The sequence below is a fragment of the Diceros bicornis genome, chromosome 24 (assembly GCF_020826845.1).
Source record: "Diceros bicornis minor isolate mBicDic1 chromosome 24, mDicBic1.mat.cur, whole genome shotgun sequence".
Taxonomy (NCBI): Eukaryota; Metazoa; Chordata; class Mammalia; order Perissodactyla; family Rhinocerotidae; genus Diceros; species Diceros bicornis.
In genome coordinates, this window is record NC_080763.1 from 13,202,422 (window position 1) to 13,223,486 (window position 21,065).

Consider the following 21,065-nt stretch of genomic DNA (forward strand, 5'->3'; position numbering starts at 1 on the left):
AGCTTGTGCCTTATTTGATGCTAACGTATGGTTAGTCAAGTCTTATACAGAAAACATTGTATTTTCATAATAATCATAATCCATGAAATATTTATTGAGATCAATAATTTTGTAGATCCAAACACAAATCCTTATTCCTAAAGGAATTTCTCTGGAAAGGTAAATATTGTGTTTCAGTATTCCAGAAAAGGGTAGGTTATACAGTGGGAGGCAAATATATCTCTGTATCAAATCATCTTTTACCTCCAAATTGAAAATATTATTATATAATTACCAGAATACTTTCATTTGGTATCTGGGAGAACTTTTCTACTGGATCAATAAGCAACCCAGTTATTTCAATATAAAAAGAATACATCACGGCATCACACTTTCTTTATACTATAAGCATCTAGTCCTTAATTCACTAATCTTTGAGTATCTAGAAGGTGAAAAGTAGTTTTAGGGATTCTCTCTGAAGAACAGGAGAAAAGTTTTCAGATTACCCCACTGAAGCTCATTACTTGACTCAAGCTGTCTTTAGTAGGGACAAGTTTAGATGAGCAATAGCTTGTATGTTAGGGAAAAAAAGCTAAAATATTTTATAATCTAACTACTTGAAAAGATGTTAAGTTAAAAGTGATGTATTTCCTTGTATCGCAGCCAGTGTGTAAAGATCTTTTTTTTTTCTGTTTGAACAGAGCGCACAACAATGTAAGCGTTGCTTAATCCTGTGTCATGCAACTTTAAACACTGGCCAATTCGCTGAAATGTTTCAGACACACACCCACACGCACTCCCTCTCCCTCACACTCACCTGTCTCCTGGGGCCTGCCGTTTAATGAACTGTGAGCCGGTTTGCGTGCTCTGTGCTTGGGAATACTGTACCTGTGTACATGCAGAGTGGCTGCTTGGAAACCTGGGGTGCCAGGTCACATGATTGTTGCTATGAGTGTGGAGGTGCATTTTTCTTTTCTTTCTTTCTTCTTCTGCCCTTATTTTTTTTCTTTTAACTGGGGAAATGCAAGTTCGTTGCAAGTCCAAGTCTGAAAACTTTGGACTCCTGGCTTTTCACTGCTGGATTATCTTTGGATTTATCATAGGGTGCCACACCTCCTATCAAGGCCGCAGCTCTGGGCTTTTCTGACGAGCAAGGAGCTTTTGAGGCCACGGTGGAGAAACCTAGGCTAGAACCTACAGAGGTCCTCCATGTCTGCAAGACCCAGGTGGCCGAGCTGGAGCTGTGGCTGCACCAAGCCAACGTGGCATTCGAACCGGAAACATTAAACGCAGACATGCAGCAGGCGGTGGAACAGCAGCTGGCAGGGTGCCAGGTAAGGCTTGGGGGTCGGAGTTCATGGCTTACCAATCACCTTCCAAGATTAGGTGAATATCTTTTCAAGCAACAGTGTGTTTCTTCCTGTTACTCTCACCCCAATGTTTGTGTTGGCCTCAACTTTTTGTTCTCAGGATAATTCTTGGAAATAATTTATGGAAGCAGAGTATTGGGAGAGACAGTAGTGGGTTAGAGCTCAGAATCTAGAGTCCAAATCCAGGTCTGTCACGTTAACTATGAACTTGAGGAAGTTAACTTCTCACCTCATTTTCCTCATAGAGAAGGTTATCTCATGGGGGTTTGTCAGGATTAAATGAGATAAGGTATATAAACCAATGTCTGGTGTATAAAGTGTGTAAAAAGTGCTCAATAGATGCTAACTGTTGTTCTTATTCACAACAATAAGTTCTTTGAGTTTTCATTCATCAGAAATGAAACTGAATATCCTGATTTGCAAGATTGCAGATACAGCAGAAAAGGGCTTAGTTGCAATTTTACTACAAATGCTCCTCTTGCTTGGGAGGGGCAGGAATATAAACCTCCTTGCCTTTAGTCACTTGGAGTAACATTTGTTGGCTCAGCCCAAAGGTTGGCATTTCTGTGTCCCTCCAGGGAGGGGCTAGAATGAGGACATGGTAGCGGCATAATTGAGTGTCACAGTGATTGAGGCTCCTCCCCCAACGGTGCTGAGACCAGCCTCTGCCTGATTGGCTCCCTGTCTGCTGCAGCAGTCCCCAGGGAGGAGGACATCCTCTCACAGTACCCCATATCACCCGCTGGCCACAAGGAGCTCCTCGCACTATAGCCGATATGGGGTTGGGAGTAGCCCACCCTCTGTCCAGGGCGGACACTCCTCACCGTCTTCCATTCAGGCCCACCATCTTAGAACATCCAGCTAGTGGGGGACCCAGGCTGGCAGGCTGACCTCCTTCCCCTGGCAGCTCAGCACCTCTGACCCCAAAAGTCAGCTCTGAGGGGTGGGTTTACTCACATGCTAGCACTGTCACATGGCCTGGCCGATGAGGCACAGGGGAGTCTGGGAGAAACAGAGTGTAACTCAGCACAGAGCAATGCTGTGATAAACTGAACCCGCGGCGGGCCAGATGTTGAGTCCTTGCCACGGAAGGTCGTCCAGGGTTGATTTACCATTTGATTGTCCTGCCCACTGGGTAGACCCCATGCCAATTCCTTGATCATCATTAGAATCTCCTCCTACAGCCACTTGTAGTGAGTTCAAGGATTTGGGGGCTGCTCAAGGAAAAGACACGACCACAAGGTGGCAATAGCACACAACAAGCTTTATTTGGGCAGCATTTTGGCAGGATCCTGAGGGACTGGGAAGTCCCTCACAGCAGGAGACCTTCCAGAGGCTGTGGCATGCTGCATGAGATGGGAGTGGGAAGAGGACAAGGGAACTCCTTGGGGATCTAGGTGATATCAGAGAGCTCCAAAGGGCAGCAGAAGCTGGGGTCTTTCAGAGCATGAATTTGTCTTAACCATGGCTAGCAGGTGTGGGGTCCAGTTTTGAGTTTGGTGCCGTGGATTGAGCTAATCGTCCTGGCCTGCTGTGAAGAAATAAACAACATAGGGGCCGATATACAGGGGCCATCTTTGGCTCCTTTATATAACACCATGACACAAACAATTTAATATTGAAACATTTGAAAAGTCTTATAGTGGTTTGTAAAAACACTTAAGTTTCCAGTGGAAAATGTCCAAAGGAGAGGAGCAAACAGATCAGTCCAATAAGAATTATATTTGGTAATTTAATATTTGAGAAGAAATGTTCAGCCTTGATTATGAAAGACACGTGAATCCAAACAGCTGTTGTTTTCTTCCTACGTTACATTGGCAAAAATTATATCTTGGAAAACTCTTGGAGAAATAGATCCACTAACATCTGATAGTGATGTCTGGTTGCTTCAGTGTTTTGGGAGGTCAGCTGTCAGGAGGTACAATGTTCATCTTTTTTGACCTAATAATACCATTACTTTAAATTTACCCTCTGAAAATAACCCAAAAAGGAGAAAAACATTTATGATTTATGCCAGCATTTATTACAAAAGTGCAGAACTGGAAACAGCTTAAAGGCTTAACAATAGGGAAGTTCAGTGAATCCTAGAATATCAACTTGCAACTATTAAAATGGGAATCATGAAGCATGTGTATGTAGACACATGAAGAAGTATATAGCATAAAACAGCTAAGTGGAAGAAAGTGCAAAATTATCATACACTTTGTTTACAGCCACTCTAAAATCTATGAGGACATGTTGAAGCTTAGAAGAGCTTATAAGCTTATATAATTAGAGGATACAAGTAGTTTGCTTGGATGGAGGAGTTGTCAGATATATTATTTGAAAATTTGTTTTAAGGATAGAGTTTTTCCTTAAGTTTCTCTCAAAGAGCTGAACTTGTTCTTAGTCACACACGGAGTTTTAGCACAAATGATCACATTGCTGGAATGTGAGTCTGAATGCTGCAGCTGCACTTCTGGGCCCAGCCAGTTGGCATGGCTGTTTGGGCTCCTGAGCCCCAGGAGAGGGCAAACTTGATCTGCTGAGGAGGAATATAATGACGGAGACCTACTGGGAAACTTACTTCATCCAGCTGATTTATTTTTAGACCCTGGTGTGTGTTGGCCAATTGTATCGATGACTAAGTGTTTTAGGTTCCAAATTATTTCTTCTGTGATCTTCTTCTGATATTTTGGAAGCTTATTTGGCTTGAGAGAGAAGGAAAAGAGCAAGGGAAAGAATTTTCAAAGAGTTCTGTGGAATTCTTTTTTTGTTAGTACTCGACACTCTGCAACAGAAAGCGTTAGGAAGGTGGGGGGAAAATAAGTCAACACTTTTTAAGCACAGGGTATGTATCAAGCACTGGCCAAAGTACGTGGATTTAACTCTAACTCCTCAGTGTGACCCTGGGAGGTAAGTTCTGTTGTTATCCCCATTTTACGGTTGACTAGAGGCACCCTCACACAAAGGAGGGTGCCCAAGTTCACCCAGTGACTAAGTGGCAGGGCTGGGGTCTGAACCCAGGTAGTCTAGTTCCAGCGTCTGTGTTCTTAACCGCTATGCTATGCTGGATACATTCAGCTGTCTGTTCTAAAGCAATTGTAGAATCACTTATTTTAGAGAGTGATATCAGCAATTTGGGGTTGGTTTGGTAGCACTGCTATTGAAACAGACAGGAATTATGTGGAAGTTGTTCCTCCCCCCCCTCAAGATTCCTTCCAGCCTGTGTTTCTGGGACTTGGGTAGAGAGAGTGAATCTAACTTATTTGGGGGTATAACACTTGTTCAAGACCCAAACTATGAATAATTAAATGATTTTATTTCCTAGGCTATGCTAACGGAGATTGAGCACAAGGTTGCCTCTCTGTTAGAGAATTGCAAAGGTCAGGGCCTGGGAGATAGTGGAGCCACGCAACAGGAGGCTGAAGCGCTTTCCTTGAAACTAAAGACTGTGAAGTGCAATTTGGAAAAAGTCCAGATGATGCTTCAGGAGAAATACAGTGAGGACCAGGTAAAACATGGCTATATATAAACATGTATATAGATGTACGTATATGGTAGACCCACCAGGAAGGAACTCTGGGTGGAGGTGATGAAACGCCTACAGAGGAATTATACTAAGTAAGAATTACACCTCTTAAAACTGTCAGGGATGGTTGCACTGGCTCTTGTTATTGGTTTCATTTTGTTATGCAGTTTTCCTTTCTAGGTTGTTGTTAGTGAGGGTGTTGGTTTGGGTTGGGTTGGATTTAATTGGGTTAACTATTCTTGCTGGTAATGAGGTCTCGTACAAGCCTTCTTCATAAAAGAAAGATGTATTTTTAAAGGAATTTTTTGACTCCAATTGACTGGAAAATGAAGCCTTTATAGATAAGATTAAAATTTGACACCAGAAACACAAAACCTGTTTCCAGGGTACTTTTGTTATTTATTTACAAATATTTATATATACTAATCAAAGTATCATGCAGTTGAAGTGTTCTTGTGACTTTTAAAAGCATTTTGTGTTTATAAATGCAAATGTGCATCTTATGAGTAGGATCTTACTATGTAAGATTCGCATCCATGCTTATGAGATGGAAGTTCCTACCTAGAGGACTTGGATTCACAGAAGTGATATTGGCCGCAGACACACAGGCCATATAGTTCCTCTTTCATCTTAACATGTTCTCTCTTTTTTAACAAATCTACTTATATTTTAGACATAGGGAATTTTTGAATTCATAAGCATAATACTATTTCTCTTTTTGATTTTTTTTTTTTTAGTTTGTTCTTAAGAAAAAAAGGCAATAGATTTCCTGGATTTTAGTAATTCATTGGATGAATTAAGTTGAGGAAATAAGATGACCACTCCATCAAATGTAGTGGTTTTTGAAGTTGTTATGAAATAAGTATATTAAATCATAGTATATAATTATAATAAACAACAAAATACATTTACTTCATATAAAACTCTTCCATTATGTAGTCTTATTATTAGAATTGAAATCAAGTGGGTAGTCTTTTTAAATAGTCTACCATCATAAAATTTTTTGCAGCGTTCTACCGTTCTAAAGAAACCTCCAGAGCATCAACAAGTTCTCCAACCAGATAACCTTTCTGAATTTGAATCTGTTGTAACTGAAAGGCCACAGTTCAGCAGACAAAAAGATTTCCAGCAGCAACAGGTAATTTCAGCCCCTAACAGTTATAAGCATAAGAATAAAGCTTGTTCTATGGAATTTCCCTTCGAACTAAATACTGAACTGCCACTGGAGTGTTGTCGTGTGTGACTGATGGGAAGTGTGCTGTGTGAGTGTTCCTGGGTGTGCAGCCACTCTGGGTTTTGAGTGTTTACTGCAGCGCCTGCCTTGCTTTCATCGGCTACAACTGGGGACACTCTAACTTCGCTACTTTGTTAACTTGCGTTTATCAAACTAAACAAATATCTTCAGGGTGAACTTAACCTCTGTAACTGCCGCACCTCTTCCCCTCTTGTTTCAAAATGTGTTTGAGGGGCCGGCCCCGTGGCTTAGCGGTTAAGTGCGCATGCTCCGCTACTGGCAGCCCGGGTTCGGATCCCAGGCGCGCACGGACGCACTGCTTGTCTGGCCATGCTGAGGCCGCCTGCCACATACAGCAACTAGAAGGATGTGCCACTGGGACGTACAACTATCTACTGGGGCTTTGGGGGGAAGAAAAGGAGGAGGATTGGCAATAGATGTTAGCTCAGGGCCAGTCTTCCTCAGCAAGAAAAGGAGGATTGGCATGAATGTTAGCTCAGTGCTGATCTTCCTCACAAAAAAAAAAAATTACAAAATGTGTTTGAAACAATAGTATATTTTTGGTGATTTTCCATGTGTGTAATATATAGTAAACAACACTTGGTTATTGTGTGAATATTTTAAATAGGTTTTTGAGAAATAAAAGTTAACAAGAACAAGCAAGCAAGAAAGAAATAGTAAATAATGATTTAGGAAGTGGTTCAAATGAGATTATCTCAACAGAAGAAACCCCTGGGTACTAATTGAAAACCTTGATTGATTGGACCATTTGAATCTTATTCAATTATAGGTTCGGGAGTTAAATCCAACAGAACAGAAAGATTTCATCAAATTCATAGAATTGAATGCTAAGAAAACGTGGCTCCAGTATTGCCAACATGATGAAGATACAACTCAGAAATCATCCGTGAGGTAAAACATTTTTAGAGTTGGACGTTCAGTAGTTTTACAGTTGGGAGAATTAAGAGTGTTTCTTTTAAAATCACGTATAAAATGTTGTCTGAATGTAATAAAATTTTTGTATGTTGATTATTCTTTTCACCTTTTGTTTTCCCTTAAAAGCAATAAGGCATCTAGCCCCAAAAATGATGCTCCAGACTCGGTCTTGTCAACTCAGGGCCACAGTGGAGATAAGTGGCAATATTTACATCATGAACTCTCGTCAAAAGTAAGGCTACCTCTACCTCAGCTTGTGGAGCCTCAGGTCAGTGTGTATCTGCACACAGTGTAAATTACCATGTCTATCTTTGAAAATTCAACAAGCATTCATTAAATACACATGTATATTCTGCATTAGGTAGCAATTTATTTTCAGAAAGCAAAGATGCCAAGTGGATTCCTCACTTGGCTGACCCCTTTTCACCCTCCTGGGAATCTGCATGAAGTGCCCCTCCTTTGTGCTTTTGTAGCACCCTGGGCTTCCCTGACCATAGCTCTTACTATACTGTGTGCCTGGTTATTTGTCTGTATTCCTCATTAGCTGGTATGACAAGAAAGGCCATGTCTGCTTGGTTCCCATTTGAGTGCCTCATGCGGTAACTGGAACATCATAAAATCTCGGTTACTACATGTTGAATGAGTAATATAGGTAAAAAACACTTAAAAAACGCAACAGTGCTGTGTGAGTGTCATTCATTCATCAAAAGATTATTTGGAATCTGCAGTGTGTTGGCCCATGTGCCAATGGAACCTGTCTATAGGTATTCCCAGCAACACACCTTATCGTTGCCCTTACAAGTTTATTCATACTGTGCCAGCTACTGCTGGATTTCTCTCTAAACAGGGAGCCCAGAGCAGAATAGCACTGTTCCTCATAGCAATCAAGCTTCTGCCTTCAACTTTGCACTCACACTACGTGGGCAAAGGTTACTAACGATTTCCCAATTCCCCAATCTGGTGGGAACTTTTTAGTTCTAGTCTTCCAAGAATCTTATTTGACCAGTTAAAGTTGAGTCAAACTTATTGGTAGGGCTTTAGTCTTGGTTTCTCCTTGTTATACACACTATAACATGTGTGTATATTGTTCTCTTTGGGAGAGTAGAACACCGTCAGTAGTTCTTTCCCCAAGCAGAGTCATCTACCAGCCCACCTTGCTTCTTTTCATGTTAGTTTTCCAATTTGAGAAAGCAATTAACTCTGACTCGTTCTCTCTTCTGAAGTCCCAGCTCATTTTCAATACTTATTTAGCTTTTCAATAACAAATCAAGATGTAAATCTGTCCCTGGAGGTGACTGTATTCCATTTAAGAGTTGGCTATATACCAGGAGTTTTCCAGTAAATGAAAAGAGAAACAGGTAACCTCGTAACATGGATAGCATTGCCACTCAATTGAAAGATTAGAGATTTCACTCTATTTTTCAAATTATGGTTTGTTTTCCCTCATTTTCATATCTAAATGGACCCTCAAGTGTCTAAATAAAGCCTACCATGACTTTGCAAAGTATCCAAAATATTTAATATTTAATTTAATTGTTTTTTCTTATGAATGACAAGATAGACAAAAATACCAAGGAAGTAACTTGGAAGATAGCATGCTAAGGCATTTTTGCTGATTTACATTAATATCAGCAGGATCTCAAACTGTCTATAATAGAGTTTCTCTTTTTCAAATAGGTTGCCACAAATATGAGTATTCTACCTAGTGTGAACATGTATAACTTTAGATACCCAACAACTGAAGAACTGAAAACTTATACCACCCAGCTTGAAGACCTGCGTCAAGAAGCAAATAATCTTCAGGCACAGGTAGCAGCTGCACGTTATATATTTTCCTCATTGCAGTAACAAAAAAGAAGGGAGATGTGATATTGTAAATTGGTCATAATTTTCTTTACTGAGCAAATAATAGAACACCTAATGGAATGAGTCCTAGAATTGCAAATGAATTTTTCTCTCCCCAACTCTGATAAATTTGGTAGTGGCTGCCTTGTGCACCGTGTGCAAATGCTTCTGAACCTGAGTCCGGGGTTAGCCGGAAAAAGGATCGTGGTTGATTAGTACTGTCTGCACTGGTGCTCTGGGATTGGAAGAGTGAGGAAGCAGGGGAGAATCGGGAAGATTTCCAGCCTTGAGAAGGCTTAATGCAGAGACGGTGTGCTGGGCAATGTTAGGTGTCCATCAGAAAAGACAGTAGGAAACAGCCCAGATTGGGGTGATTATTAGCTTTGGCATGCTCCTAAATTACTTGTAGCTGGTCAGGAATTCAAGGTGATTGTGGGTAAGGAAAAAGAGGTGGTTCCAACAGCTTATGCTAAAATAGACCTGAGGCTCCCAAACTCACCAGGACACAATTGCACAAACCCCGAGACCCCCCTTGGAGTTGTACATCTAATGGTGGCCTTAATTCTCACAATCAGCCCAGAAATGACACTCATAATTCTCTCCTGCTCCACAGCCCATCCCTATCTTTTTTTATTGAGATAGAAAATTGAGATATAATTTTATTTATTGATTATATTAGTTTCAGGTGTATAATGTGACGATTCGACATTTGTATATATTGCAAAATGCTCACCACAATAAAATCTACTCTCTTAGCAACTTTCAAATATACAATACAGTATTGTTAACTATGGTTACCATGCGGTGCCATCCCTATCTTTAAGATATTGTACCTCTTTCTAATCAACCCCTTCAAGTTTCTTGACTTCTTTTCCTTTTCTAGGCCATACTTGATTTCATTAACCCACTTTCTCCTATATTAAAATGTGAGAGGTGGGCAGCAGTGGGAAGAGAGATGGTATGATTGTTTAATTCCATTCAATAGTCAACTCACTACCTAACATTGAGTGTCTTAAACTCATTTCTCTCAGAGTTAACATCTTACTTTTATTTATTTATTCTGCTATCTAGTACACAAAGTGTTTGAAATGACTAATTATAAAAAAATATAAAATAAATTATAAACTATAATGGAATCCAGGGAAAATGTGGGCTTAAGAAGGTAAGGAATCCTAATGATTTTTATTTTTTCTTTTCTCCTCTTGATTCAGGAAAACGTGGCAGAAGAAACATGCATAAATTTGGATAAAAAATTATTTGAACTATTTCTGACTCTCAGTCAGTGCCTTGGCAGTGTGGAGGAGATGCTGCAGACGCCTGGGCTCCTCAGAGAGGACGTTTGTGCCCAGCAGTTGCACTATGAGGTAGGGCGCTTCCAGCAAGCCCATTTGTTGCTTATTACCGCAGGCAGCCCAGTAGTTAAGCCAGAGCTGCAGCCTCTAAAGGTCAGAGCTCATTCATTGTGTCTCTCTCCGCTTTGCAGACGCTGGCTCTTGAGTTGAAAAAACTTTACTTAGCTTTGAGTGACAAGAAGGATGATTTTTTGAAAGCCATGACTTGGCCTGGCAAGAACACCAGCTTGTTCCTTGAATGTTTTGATAACCTCCAAGTCTACCTGGAGCACACCCAGGCTGCAGCTGCCTCTAGAAGCAGGTCCTTGAAAGCTGGCCTTGACTATAATCGCAGTTATCAGGTACGGGTCTGGGCACTCGGCCTACTTTGGCACTGTGTTAGGTTACAGAATGGACCCGTAATTTCCACTAATTCCTATTCCTGGCAGCATTCATGAGTAGAAATTGCTAAGGAAAGTGGTGAGATTCTTTCTGTGAAAGTTTTTAAGTTAGTTCTGCTGCCCATGGTTGGAGACCATTTGAAAGCGAGGCCCTTTCCAAAGTCTCAGGTGTGAATTTGTTAGGATGAGCTAAAGTAATGTTTCTTTCCTGTATTACATTCAGCCACTTAATGAGTCTCATATGGGAGAATTTCTAGCTAAGAGGGAGCCATTAAAGTTTTTAAGCAGAGGAATGACAGTCTGTGTATGTCTCAGGTAGATTCATTGGCAGTTGTCTAACGTGGATTGGAAGAGAGACTTGAGCAGGTAGACTAGTTAGGAAGCTACTAAAATTATCTAACAAAAGAGAAATGAAACACAACACCACTTATGAAGGAGTCTTGCCCATAAAATCAAACCTAAATCTGATCAAGCCTCTGGAATCCAAGTAAAATAGACAGAAGAGAAGAAGACCCTGTTAAGCAGCACTGTGGGAATGCAGTCTGCCGAATACAGACAGTGGGAAGCTGTACAGAATAAATAACCCGTTTTTCTCACACACACACACCCCCAAATCCAAGAAACAAAAAGAGAGATGGATGGGGAGCCTAAAAATTATAAGAGACTTAAAACACGTAGTAATCCATTGCAACCCGTTGACCTCATTTAGATCCCAATTCAAACAAACCAAAAAAGAAAAAAAATTATAGGCAGTTAGAGAAAGGTGAACCGTGTCTGGACAGTTAATTATACTAAGACATTATTATTGATTTGTAGAATTTTTAAAGGGAGAAATCTTTATCTTTTAGAGATATATACTGAAGCATATACTGATGAAATAATATGATATCTGGGATTTGCTTCAAAATCATCTGAGGGAAGGGAGGTTAGGTGCAGTCAGGAGAAGAGTATAGAGGAGAGACAACCAGCCACAGATCAATAATTGTTAAAGCTGCACGATGGTAATGCAGGGATTCCTCTATTTTGGTATATGTTTGAAATTTCTGATAGCACAAAAATGAAAGGATAACTAAATTTTTTTAAAAAGGTAGTGAAGGCCTAAATGAGATTCTCACTGTTTCCTGCTTCCTGCGTTTATCTTTTTGTACAGAATGAAATAAAGCGATTATATGATCAACTTATTAAGAATAAAACATCTTTACAACAGTCTTTGAATGAAATTAGTGGCCAGAGTATTGATGAACAGCTTCAGGTAATCAAGTGAAGATAATTCTAACTGACCTACCCTTGGAGCCAAGAGTCTTGTGTATAAGCTGTGCTTCTGAACCACTTCCCTTTGTGAGCAGTGGCAAGGCTTAAGTAAATAAATAAAAATGAAAACTAAATTGACCTTTAAAAGCATCTCTTAAGTAGTACTTTATGAAGTGTAAATTAAAACAAAAAAGACCATTGTCACCTATCAACTGGGCAAAAATATAAGTTTGTGCAGTGTTGGTAAGGGTGTTGGGACATGAGACCCTCACGCTCTTGGTAGGAGTGCTGGTTGGTCAGCTTTTAGAGATCACTTGGCTATATATCAGAATTTTAAGCATAAATCCTCTTCCATCCAGCAGCCTTTTCACTTCATTTATTCAGCAAGTATTAATTGAGGACCTACTGTGTTCAAGCGCTGCTCTAGGTGCTAGACTTGCACTTCTCCTAAGGAAATGAGACAAGTGCATATAGATAAATATGTATATAAATACTGAAGGATGGGCCTGGCAGCACTGCTTGATTTAAAAACTATTAGATAGCCCAAAAGTCCATTGAGAGCCAACTGTTACTGAAGCAGTATGCAGCCTTACAGTGGCGTACTGTGTGCCCGTTTAAAAGGAGCCAGATCTGTTTGTACTGATTTGAAGAGATGCTGAGGAACTGATAAGAGAGGAGTGCAAACTGCAGAACAGAATGATGTGCAATTCAGTGAGCGTAAGGATGCGCCCGTATCTCTACTGGTACATACTGTTGACTGTGGATCTTTGGGGAGAGCTGGAGGTCAGGAAAGGGAAGCTGGACTTTCATTTTCCCCATGATTCTTTCCTGTACTGGTTAGTTCATTTTAAATAAATGTGTACACTTCTCTAACTTACTAAAGGGTTTTACTCTTTGTATTGTCTCTCTTTAGAAAGCAGATGCATATACAGTGGAGCTGCAGAGCTCTGAGAGCCGAGTCGCAAAACTAAGAGATGAAGGGGAGAGGCTTCATTTACCTTATGTTTTACTCCAAGAGGTTTACAAATTAGAGGTATGTCCGAGCAGAAAACATTCCATCAGTGAATTACTATGATTATAACGAGTAAGACTTTTTTCTTCCCCCAAGGGAGTTTAGATTTGTTCTTCATAGGGGTTATTTTCATAGTTGGATGAAAATGTTTGTGCACACCTGCTCTTTCCTTTCAGGATGTACTTGACAGTATGTGGGGAATCCTGAGAGCCAGGTACACAGAACTCAGCAGCCCTTTCATCACTGAGAGCCAGCAAGATGCTCTGTTGCAAGGCATGGTGGAACTAGTGAATATCGGAAAGGAAAAGCTTGCTCACGATCACTTACAACAAACCAAAAGTAAAGTTGCCTTACAGACTCAAATACAAAACCACAAGGTAAGACACACGGGTCAGGTCACCTTTTCCTAGTCTAAGTTTTTCTATGTGTGAACTGAGAGCATCCATTTTCTTCCTTGGTGAAATATACATCATTCACTCTTTTAACAGACATCTGTTAGAGTGCTCACTGTGTACCAAGAACCCTGCTAAACTCTCACAATATGGTTATGAGTGAAAACAGACATAGTTCCTTACGTTCATGGAGTTTTCAGTTGATTGAGAAGACATATTTATCAAGGAGTCATTCAAACAAATTTAAAATTAAAATTGAGATACATCTTTTGAGAGCATTTAATGGGGGAAGTTGAATTTGGGAAGTTAGGATAGGCTTTCCTGAGACCTGAGATCAAAAGGAATACCTATTTAAATATATAAACGTATATCTAGTGTAATGCCACGATAAATCCTTTAGCTTTCCGTTCATTTCATTGAACAAAAACCTCATGATCATCAACTAAAGATATGCAGTAATTTAAGTGCTAATAATAAAAACTGTGTAAGACATAGTCCCTACCTTCAACAAGCTGAAGTCTAGGCCTTTGATAAGTGGACCTTCGTCCAAGAAATTCAAAGGTAAATATTGTAAAAAGAATGGAAGAGAAGAGGAGAAAATACTATTAATTGATATTTACAGTGTGTCAGGCCCTAAGCTAAATGCTTCTATAAACCCTTCTGTGTATCCTTTTCAAGGAATAGGAGAAGGGATTCACATAAGAGGTTCCTCCAGACAACTACAGGGGGCAGCTGACTATAAATGGAGAAGAACCATGTGAAGGACAGCCTTCCTCTTTAAAGGTTCTTAAATTGCTATTCTAGGATCCCAACAGACCCCGCCAACAAATTCCCTTTATTTAGCCATTGTATTGAGAAGAAGTTAGAGCCAGGCTTTAATAAGAACCCCCGGCTGGTGGATGTGTGGGCTTCTTGGCTCACACTTCTATCCATGCGACTTATTGTCTTAAAATTAATCAGCCAGGTCAGTATCTACCTTTTTGTAAAGTTTCTTAAAACTCAGAATAACTAACTTAGGAAGACCTCACTGGAAGTTTAAACTGATTTATTAATAATATTTTCCCTTTAACATGGACTGTTTTGGGGCCGGCCCCGTGGCTTAGCAGTTAAGTGCTCGCGCTCCGCTGCTGGCGGCCCGGGTTCGGATCCTGGGCGCACACTGACGCACTGCTTCGCCAGCCATGCTGAGGCCGCGTCCCACATACAGCAACTAGAAGGATGTGCTGCTATGACATACAACTATCTACTGGGGCTTTGGGGGGAAAATAAATAAATAAATAAAATTATTTAAAAAAAAAAAATGGACTGTTTTGTGGAAAATATTACTTAGGATGATTTTTCTTTATGATTTGTTAAAATGCCACTAATGTTCAAAGATAAAGAGACACATAGTCGATTTTGGTTTTGTTTTCTCATATGTTTGACTATACATGGCTGTCCTGGGGTTTTGGATTAAAAAGCAAATATAATAGTATACAACATTGAAGTAACTTGGTTTTGAAGATTTTCACAATGTAAAAATAAATACCTTCTCTATTTTACAGCTTTTTTTCCAGAAGCTTGTTGCTGACATGCTCTTGATCCAGGCATACTCCAACAAAATGCTTCCCTCTTTATTGCAAAAGAAAGAGACATTTTGGGCGGAACAAGTAAAAGAAGTTAAATTGCTAGAAGAAAAGTCACACCAACGTGGAATAAAGCTGCAGTGTTTGTTACAGGTATTTGGCTCACACAGACTTTGTACTTAAGCCGGGAATTCCAAATTCTCAGCCGCCACCTCCAGGTGTTGAAAAAAGTATCTAGGTATCAGTAAGCAGTAGTTACGTGGGAGCTAACAATGAGGAATGTGGAACCCTGTTCTTGTTCTGACTACTATTAGCTGAGACTTCTACGTAAATCAGGGATGGCACAGCATCTTTCTACTTTCTAGGTTTGTGTACAAATAAACAAAATGGAAAACACTTTGAGATCTTGAATGAAATCATCTGGATGAAATAGTCAGTGGTTCAGAAACTGTCCTTCCCGAAGACGACAGGCCCACATGTTGTTGCTGAAGTGGATTCATGACAGTCTTGTCCCAATTCAAAGAAAAAAAATTAGATCTGTATAAAGCTCTTTCTCAGTGTTCAGGTTTTCCCCTTTAACTTTTTTAATACAGTGGATGTTGGCACATAAAGGAAATATTCAACTTTATAAATGTGATAATATAAAGTGGGTTTTTTATGCTAATAAAATTAATTTTCTAGTTAGTGTGTCAAGTTGATACTTTTAGTAATATTTCATGGTATTAGAATTAAAAAAGATTCCATGAGCCCAATGAGTGGTACTGTTCACCAGGTGACCCACTATTTCAGTAGATATGAGCATTAGTAAGGTGGTTATTTTCCCTGCAGATGATATTTAGTGTCTATAAGTCGGCTCTGTAGTGTGCTGAGACCCTCGCCGTGGGCTTCTGTGGAAATGGAGAGCTAGGACAAGGCAAGACTTAGGCTAAGGCAGTACTCCCTTGATGAAATGTGGAGTACTCAAACTCCTCAAACAGTGGAATTGTGCTCATGCAGCACAGTAGAGTGATGTTCGCTGGACTGGGGATTGGAGCAGAGAGGGCAGAAGCACCCTGACAGGCGCTTCTGTTGAGAAAGGCTTTAAAAGTTAGCCCTTCCTTTCCCAATAAGAGAAGGGCTCTCCTGTGGCTCTGAGGTCTCCACAGAGGTGCATGCGAAGCTTATCACTTTAACTTAATCGTATTAGTCCCTACTTGATTTGACGAGACAAGTATAAAACACTAATGCCAGCTGGATTTCTTAAACCTTTCTCCACAATGGCAATGGAATTGTTTTCCGTTAGACACTGAGCTTTTACTAGGGTGGGTTATACTCACAGAAACCCTTGAAATTTGTGCTTTCATTTTGTATGGTCTCAGAGTTCATTTTTGTTTCTATGATTAATTTTGTCATTGTCTGAAACTGATCTAGAAAAGGGCTCCCACTGATTTTATGTTCTTGATTCTCTAGAAATGGGGAGAATTTGATGAAAACTATGCATCTCTTGAAAAGGACCTGGAAATTCTGGTATCTACATTGCCCTCTGTGAGTTTGGTGGAAGAGACAGAGGAAAGATTAGTGGAGAGGATTTCATTTTACCAGGTATTTTGCTTCCATTTAATCCGTTAAAGGCATGGTCCATAGAACTTTGTGGGTTTTTTTCTTTTTTTTTTTTTGATGAAATTGCTTGACTTTGAAGGTGAATGATTTGAATTGAGTTGAAATATTGTTCATCACACAACTCACTGATACACATGTTCGGGGAAACTGCAGATTGGTTGTGAGCTCCTCAGCATAACCTCATGTCTGGCTTGGGGTCGAAGTCCTTGGCTTGAGTCCTGGCTGTAACTTTTCACTTTGTCACCTTTCTTTCTCTAAGCCTCAGTTTCTTGACGTGGAGAATCTAGATAATCAAGCTAGTTCTACCTGTCTTAGGAGGGGATATCAGTGGGTATGGAAATAAGCTAAAGTATGGAAAGCACTTTATAAACCATGGGCCTCTAACCATATATTTAACTTTATTACATAGTGAAGCCCTGATTAGACATAGTCTATGAGACATACAGTAATCTGTTACCTGCCACCAGCATTATAAAAAGACTTCAAACATTAAAACTTTTTCTTGTGTGACATTTAGTATTGTTATTATCAAAGTCTCTGTGTCTCAGATTTTGATGCTATAGAAAAGATAAAATCTTAAAATGTTTTTGATAGCATTGAGAACATGACCAACAAGATAAAAGCAAGTTTTGGGCCGGCCCCGTGGCTTAGCGGTTAAGTGTGCGTGCTCCGCTGCTGGCGGCCCGGGTTCGGATCCTGGGCGCGCACCGACGCACCGCTTCTCTGGCCATGCTGAGGCCGTGTCCCACATACAGCAACTAGAAGGATCTGCAGCTATGACATACAACTATCTACTGGGGCTTTGGGGGGAAAATAAATAAATAAAATCTTTAAAAAAAAAAAAGATAAAAGCAAGTTTTAAATCTTCTCAACAGAAACTTAAAATACTTGGTTTTCACTTTAGAAAATATGTAGTCAGAATCTGAGTTATTCGGCTAGAGGTAGTTACCAAATACCAACTTTAAAACTTCAAAAGCAGGTTTGTTGCCTGAATAGACTGGGTAGAAATCGAAACATGAAATACTTGGCAGGGCCCTGCCATTCCTTTGAGGCATTTAAGCTTCTATAAGGAACATTCTCCAGAGGCTAGAACACTGTAGTTATGTTCTCTAGATGCCTAGAAAGCTACAGTTGATCTCTGCCATCTTATTATATTGAGCCTAACTCAAAGATAAATCTGAATCCTCTGGGGGCGGGAAGCTGGTGTTTAATTCTTCGTTAGCCCAGGGATACAGAAGGTACCATCTAAACAGCTAAAAGAATGTAATTGAAAACACATAGCATTTTAAACCTCGTTATATTAAGAAACAGTTCATAGTAGCCAACCTGATATAAGCCTGACTATTTCCCCAAAAAATGACTGTATCCCTTAAAATGTGACCTGTGAGACAGAGAGAATAGTTTGGTGGTTACCAGGGGGAAGGCACTTGGGGGGTGGGCACAAGGGGTGAAGGGACGCATTTATATGGTGACTGACAATAATGTACAACTGAAATTTCACAATGTTATAAATTGTTATGACCTCAATTTAAAAAATCATTAAAAATAACTATGAAAAGGAAGCAAATGGAAATTTTAGAACTTAACATACAATGTCCAAAATCAAAAATTCACTGGATGGGCTCAATAACAGAAGGGTCAAAACACAAGAAAGAGTCAGAAAACTTATAGATCAATAGAAATGGCAAATCTGAAGAATAAAGAGAACAAAAGATTGAACAAAAATTACGAGACCCTCCGAGATGTGTGGAACAATATCGCAAGTTCTAACTTGTGAGCCATGTGAGTGTCTGAAAGAAAAGTGCAAGAGGTCGGTGCAGAAGAGAATACATGAGGAAAAGAACGGTTGAAAACTTCACAAATTTATGACACACAGATCTAAGCTCAGAAAGCCTCCCCCTGACACAGAATCAATCTCATAAAAAAGCAAAGATGAAGAAAAATCTTGAAAGGAGTCAGGGAAAACGACATGTCATATGTAAGAGAACACCAGTTTGAAGGGCTGTGATTACTCCACAGAAAACAGAGGCAGAAGAGATGGAATCGCATCTTTAAAGTGCTAAAAGAAAAGATCAACCCAGGACATGACAGGGAGCAAAGATGTCCTTCAGGATCAAAAGCCCAGCAAAACCAAAACCAAAACTAAGGGTGACGGAGATGAGAGAAAACTAGGAGACTCATCACCAGACAACTGGCTACGGAATACTCTGTGAGAGGAACTTCTTCAGGTTGAGGTGAAATGACTCGAGAAAGAAGCTGGGAACTTCAGGAACAAAGGAGAGCAACAGACATCGTCGTCTCTGGATAAATATGGTGGCCTGTTTTTCTTCTCTTAAATTCTTTAATACACATATGACTTTGAATGAAAGAAGGACACCACAGTCTGAGAGGGTGACATTCTAGTCATATAAAGGTGAGCCACATGACAACTGTGACAGAGTGGAAGGTAAAGAATCCATATGGCTATAAGGCCTCTACATTTTATTTCATTGGTTAAATATTACGTCTAATCAGACTGTGAAACAATTTGTACACACTGTTATTCCCAGGACAACTAAAAATCATACAAACTCACTCAAGAAAAATTGGAAAACCTCAGTAGTCCTATATGAGGAAATTTGAATAAGGCCGTGAAAACATTCACCACACACAGGTTTTTGTGAGAACATAAGTTGTGATTTCTCTTGGTTAACTGCCCAGGAGTGGGTTTATTGGGTCATATGTTAAGTATGTCCCTCCCCAGGTCCTCATGTGTCCTCGGCACACGCAACCTTCCCTCCAGAATCTTCATGCACATCCATTCTTCCCTCACACATTCCAAAGCTGCATCCTAGCAACAGAGCAAACAGTACCCACTTTGCCTCTGGTCTAGTTGTGACCTGAAGGAGAAAACTTGGAATCCAGCTCTCTGTTGAGGGACAGACCTCACCCACATGCTCTAAGGGCAGTTCCCTGGGCAAGCTGTGCCCCTCACCCTCACCCCAGGCACCGGGGGGCCAGCACCTGCCAAGAGGGCTCCGCCGCCTCCAGCCCGCCACTGTGTCCACTGACTTCCCTTGGCCAGCTGGGGGCACCCAGCTGTTCACACCCTGCCATCCACTCACAGGCCATCCTACAGATGTCCAGTGACTTTACATCCATGATTTCTTGTAGCAACTCCCAGACGATGGGCTCCTTTCTGGGGGTCCTTACCTCCATCTGCGGGCCTGGCCATCTGAGAAAGGCCGTGCTATCTGGTCACACCGCTGAGATGTCCTGCAGGTCGGCATCTGCGGTGGGCAAAGTCACCCTCGATGTGGTCTAGGAGCAGGGAGTCACCCCGATGCTGCCCACAACACCCAGGTGTGCCCAGGACTCCTGCAGGGAGAAGATGGGAGAGAGCAGGGAAGAGATGGCCAAGCAGGAGGAAGACCCCCCAGTCACAGAGGCAGGATGATCAGGAAAGGGGCCCTGACAGCCCTGGGGGGGCATCATCTGCATTCAGGCCCCTGGGTCTCCACGGAGGCCTCTGTTCCTTTGTGCTCAGGCCTGGGCCTCTGCAGAGAAACCTCTACACCATGAGCTCAGACGAAGATCCAACCAGAAGTCCCAGAGCTCGTGTATGAGCTCATATAGCTCCACCCGAGGGTTCCCACCAGTGCAGAGGAGGAGGGGTCCGGCCTCATCCCACAGCCGGCTGCCCCAGAGGTCATCAAAGACAGTGATTGAGGAGGGCCCTGGGTCTCCCTCTGCAGCCTCGGTGCTTTCCCAGAGGAAGACCCAGCATGGAAAGGATGCAGAGGCAACAACAGGGCAGACGCAAACCCAAGGGAACTGCTCATCCACATCTGACAGTTCCAGGCTCTGAAAACGTAAGATTCCTCTGCTGCCACACATACGAGGGGACCTTCTGAGGCTGCCACCACCCCCTGAAGTGGGTTTTCGAGTCACCGTGGAAGACCTAGAGTCAGAGAAGGAAGCAGCACTCCGGACCATCAACAGTGCACTGTGGGGTAACACCGAGGCCGTGTGGGACTGTGGCGCCACACAGCCTTCCTGTTCTGTCCCCTAACTGCTGCAGGGACTGCTCCTCCACCAGCTGCCCCTCCAGCCCCCAGCGTGGCTCCACAGCTGGAGAAATGCAGGAAGATCCAAGATTCCCTGGGCCCAGTGGCCATCCTGGAAACTGCTGGAGGCGCCACCTCTGTGCATCCTTTGTCTCAGAGAAAGCAGTTTACCGGGCCCCCTCGTCTCCCTGTCACAGCCCCTTCCAGGTACCTCTTCATACCCACTGCCCTCGGCCCCGTGCACCTTGTTGACCCCTGCTTCCTCTCCGGGATCAGGCAGGGCTGACCTGTCACCTAGGCCCCCAAACCCCTGCCTCCCTGCTCCCTCCCCCGCACCAGCCGTGGAGTCTGCGACCAGAAGCACGACTTCTGGCTGGCCTGGCCCTGCAGCTGCTGCAGCATCCCCTCCCCGCTTCATGTTGAAGCCCATCTGGAGACCCCCTCTGAATGGGGGGGAAAGAGGCCATTTGAAATCCAAGGCCACGGTGTGGGTCTGCAGTTGGAGGGGGGGTGGGGACTGCGGTGGAGAGTAGGAAAGAGCAGGCCCTTCTAGAGGAGGTGCTGCTCCCTGGTGCAGCCCATGAGAATGCAGA

General features: G+C 41.7%; 1 protein-coding gene across 10 annotated transcripts in view; it reads left to right on the forward strand.

Moving 5' to 3' along the window:
* SYNE2 (spectrin repeat containing nuclear envelope protein 2) overlaps nucleotides 1-21,065 on the forward strand; it is a 265,485-nt gene that overhangs the window by 168,992 nt on the left and 75,428 nt on the right. For 7 of the 10 annotated variants that reach the window (XM_058567087.1, XM_058567088.1, XM_058567090.1 and 4 more), the window contains 14 exons: nucleotides 1,083-1,313; nucleotides 4,660-4,842; nucleotides 5,870-5,998; nucleotides 6,885-7,006; nucleotides 7,157-7,298; nucleotides 8,708-8,839; nucleotides 9,759-9,833; nucleotides 10,087-10,239; nucleotides 10,359-10,568; nucleotides 11,758-11,859; nucleotides 12,772-12,891; nucleotides 13,047-13,247; nucleotides 14,807-14,980; nucleotides 16,277-16,408. In XM_058567087.1, coding sequence (XP_058423070.1) covers nucleotides 1,083-1,313; nucleotides 4,660-4,842; nucleotides 5,870-5,998; nucleotides 6,885-7,006; nucleotides 7,157-7,298; nucleotides 8,708-8,839; nucleotides 9,759-9,833; nucleotides 10,087-10,239; nucleotides 10,359-10,568; nucleotides 11,758-11,859; nucleotides 12,772-12,891; nucleotides 13,047-13,247; nucleotides 14,807-14,980; nucleotides 16,277-16,408 — 2,106 coding nt within the window. The remainder of the gene's footprint in view (nucleotides 1-1,082; nucleotides 1,314-4,659; nucleotides 4,843-5,869; nucleotides 5,999-6,884; nucleotides 7,007-7,156; nucleotides 7,299-8,707; nucleotides 8,840-9,758; nucleotides 9,834-10,086; nucleotides 10,240-10,358; nucleotides 10,569-11,757; nucleotides 11,860-12,771; nucleotides 12,892-13,046; nucleotides 13,248-14,806; nucleotides 14,981-16,276; nucleotides 16,409-21,065) is intronic. The other 3 variants (XM_058567091.1, XM_058567092.1, XM_058567096.1) reach the window with 1 other exon arrangement.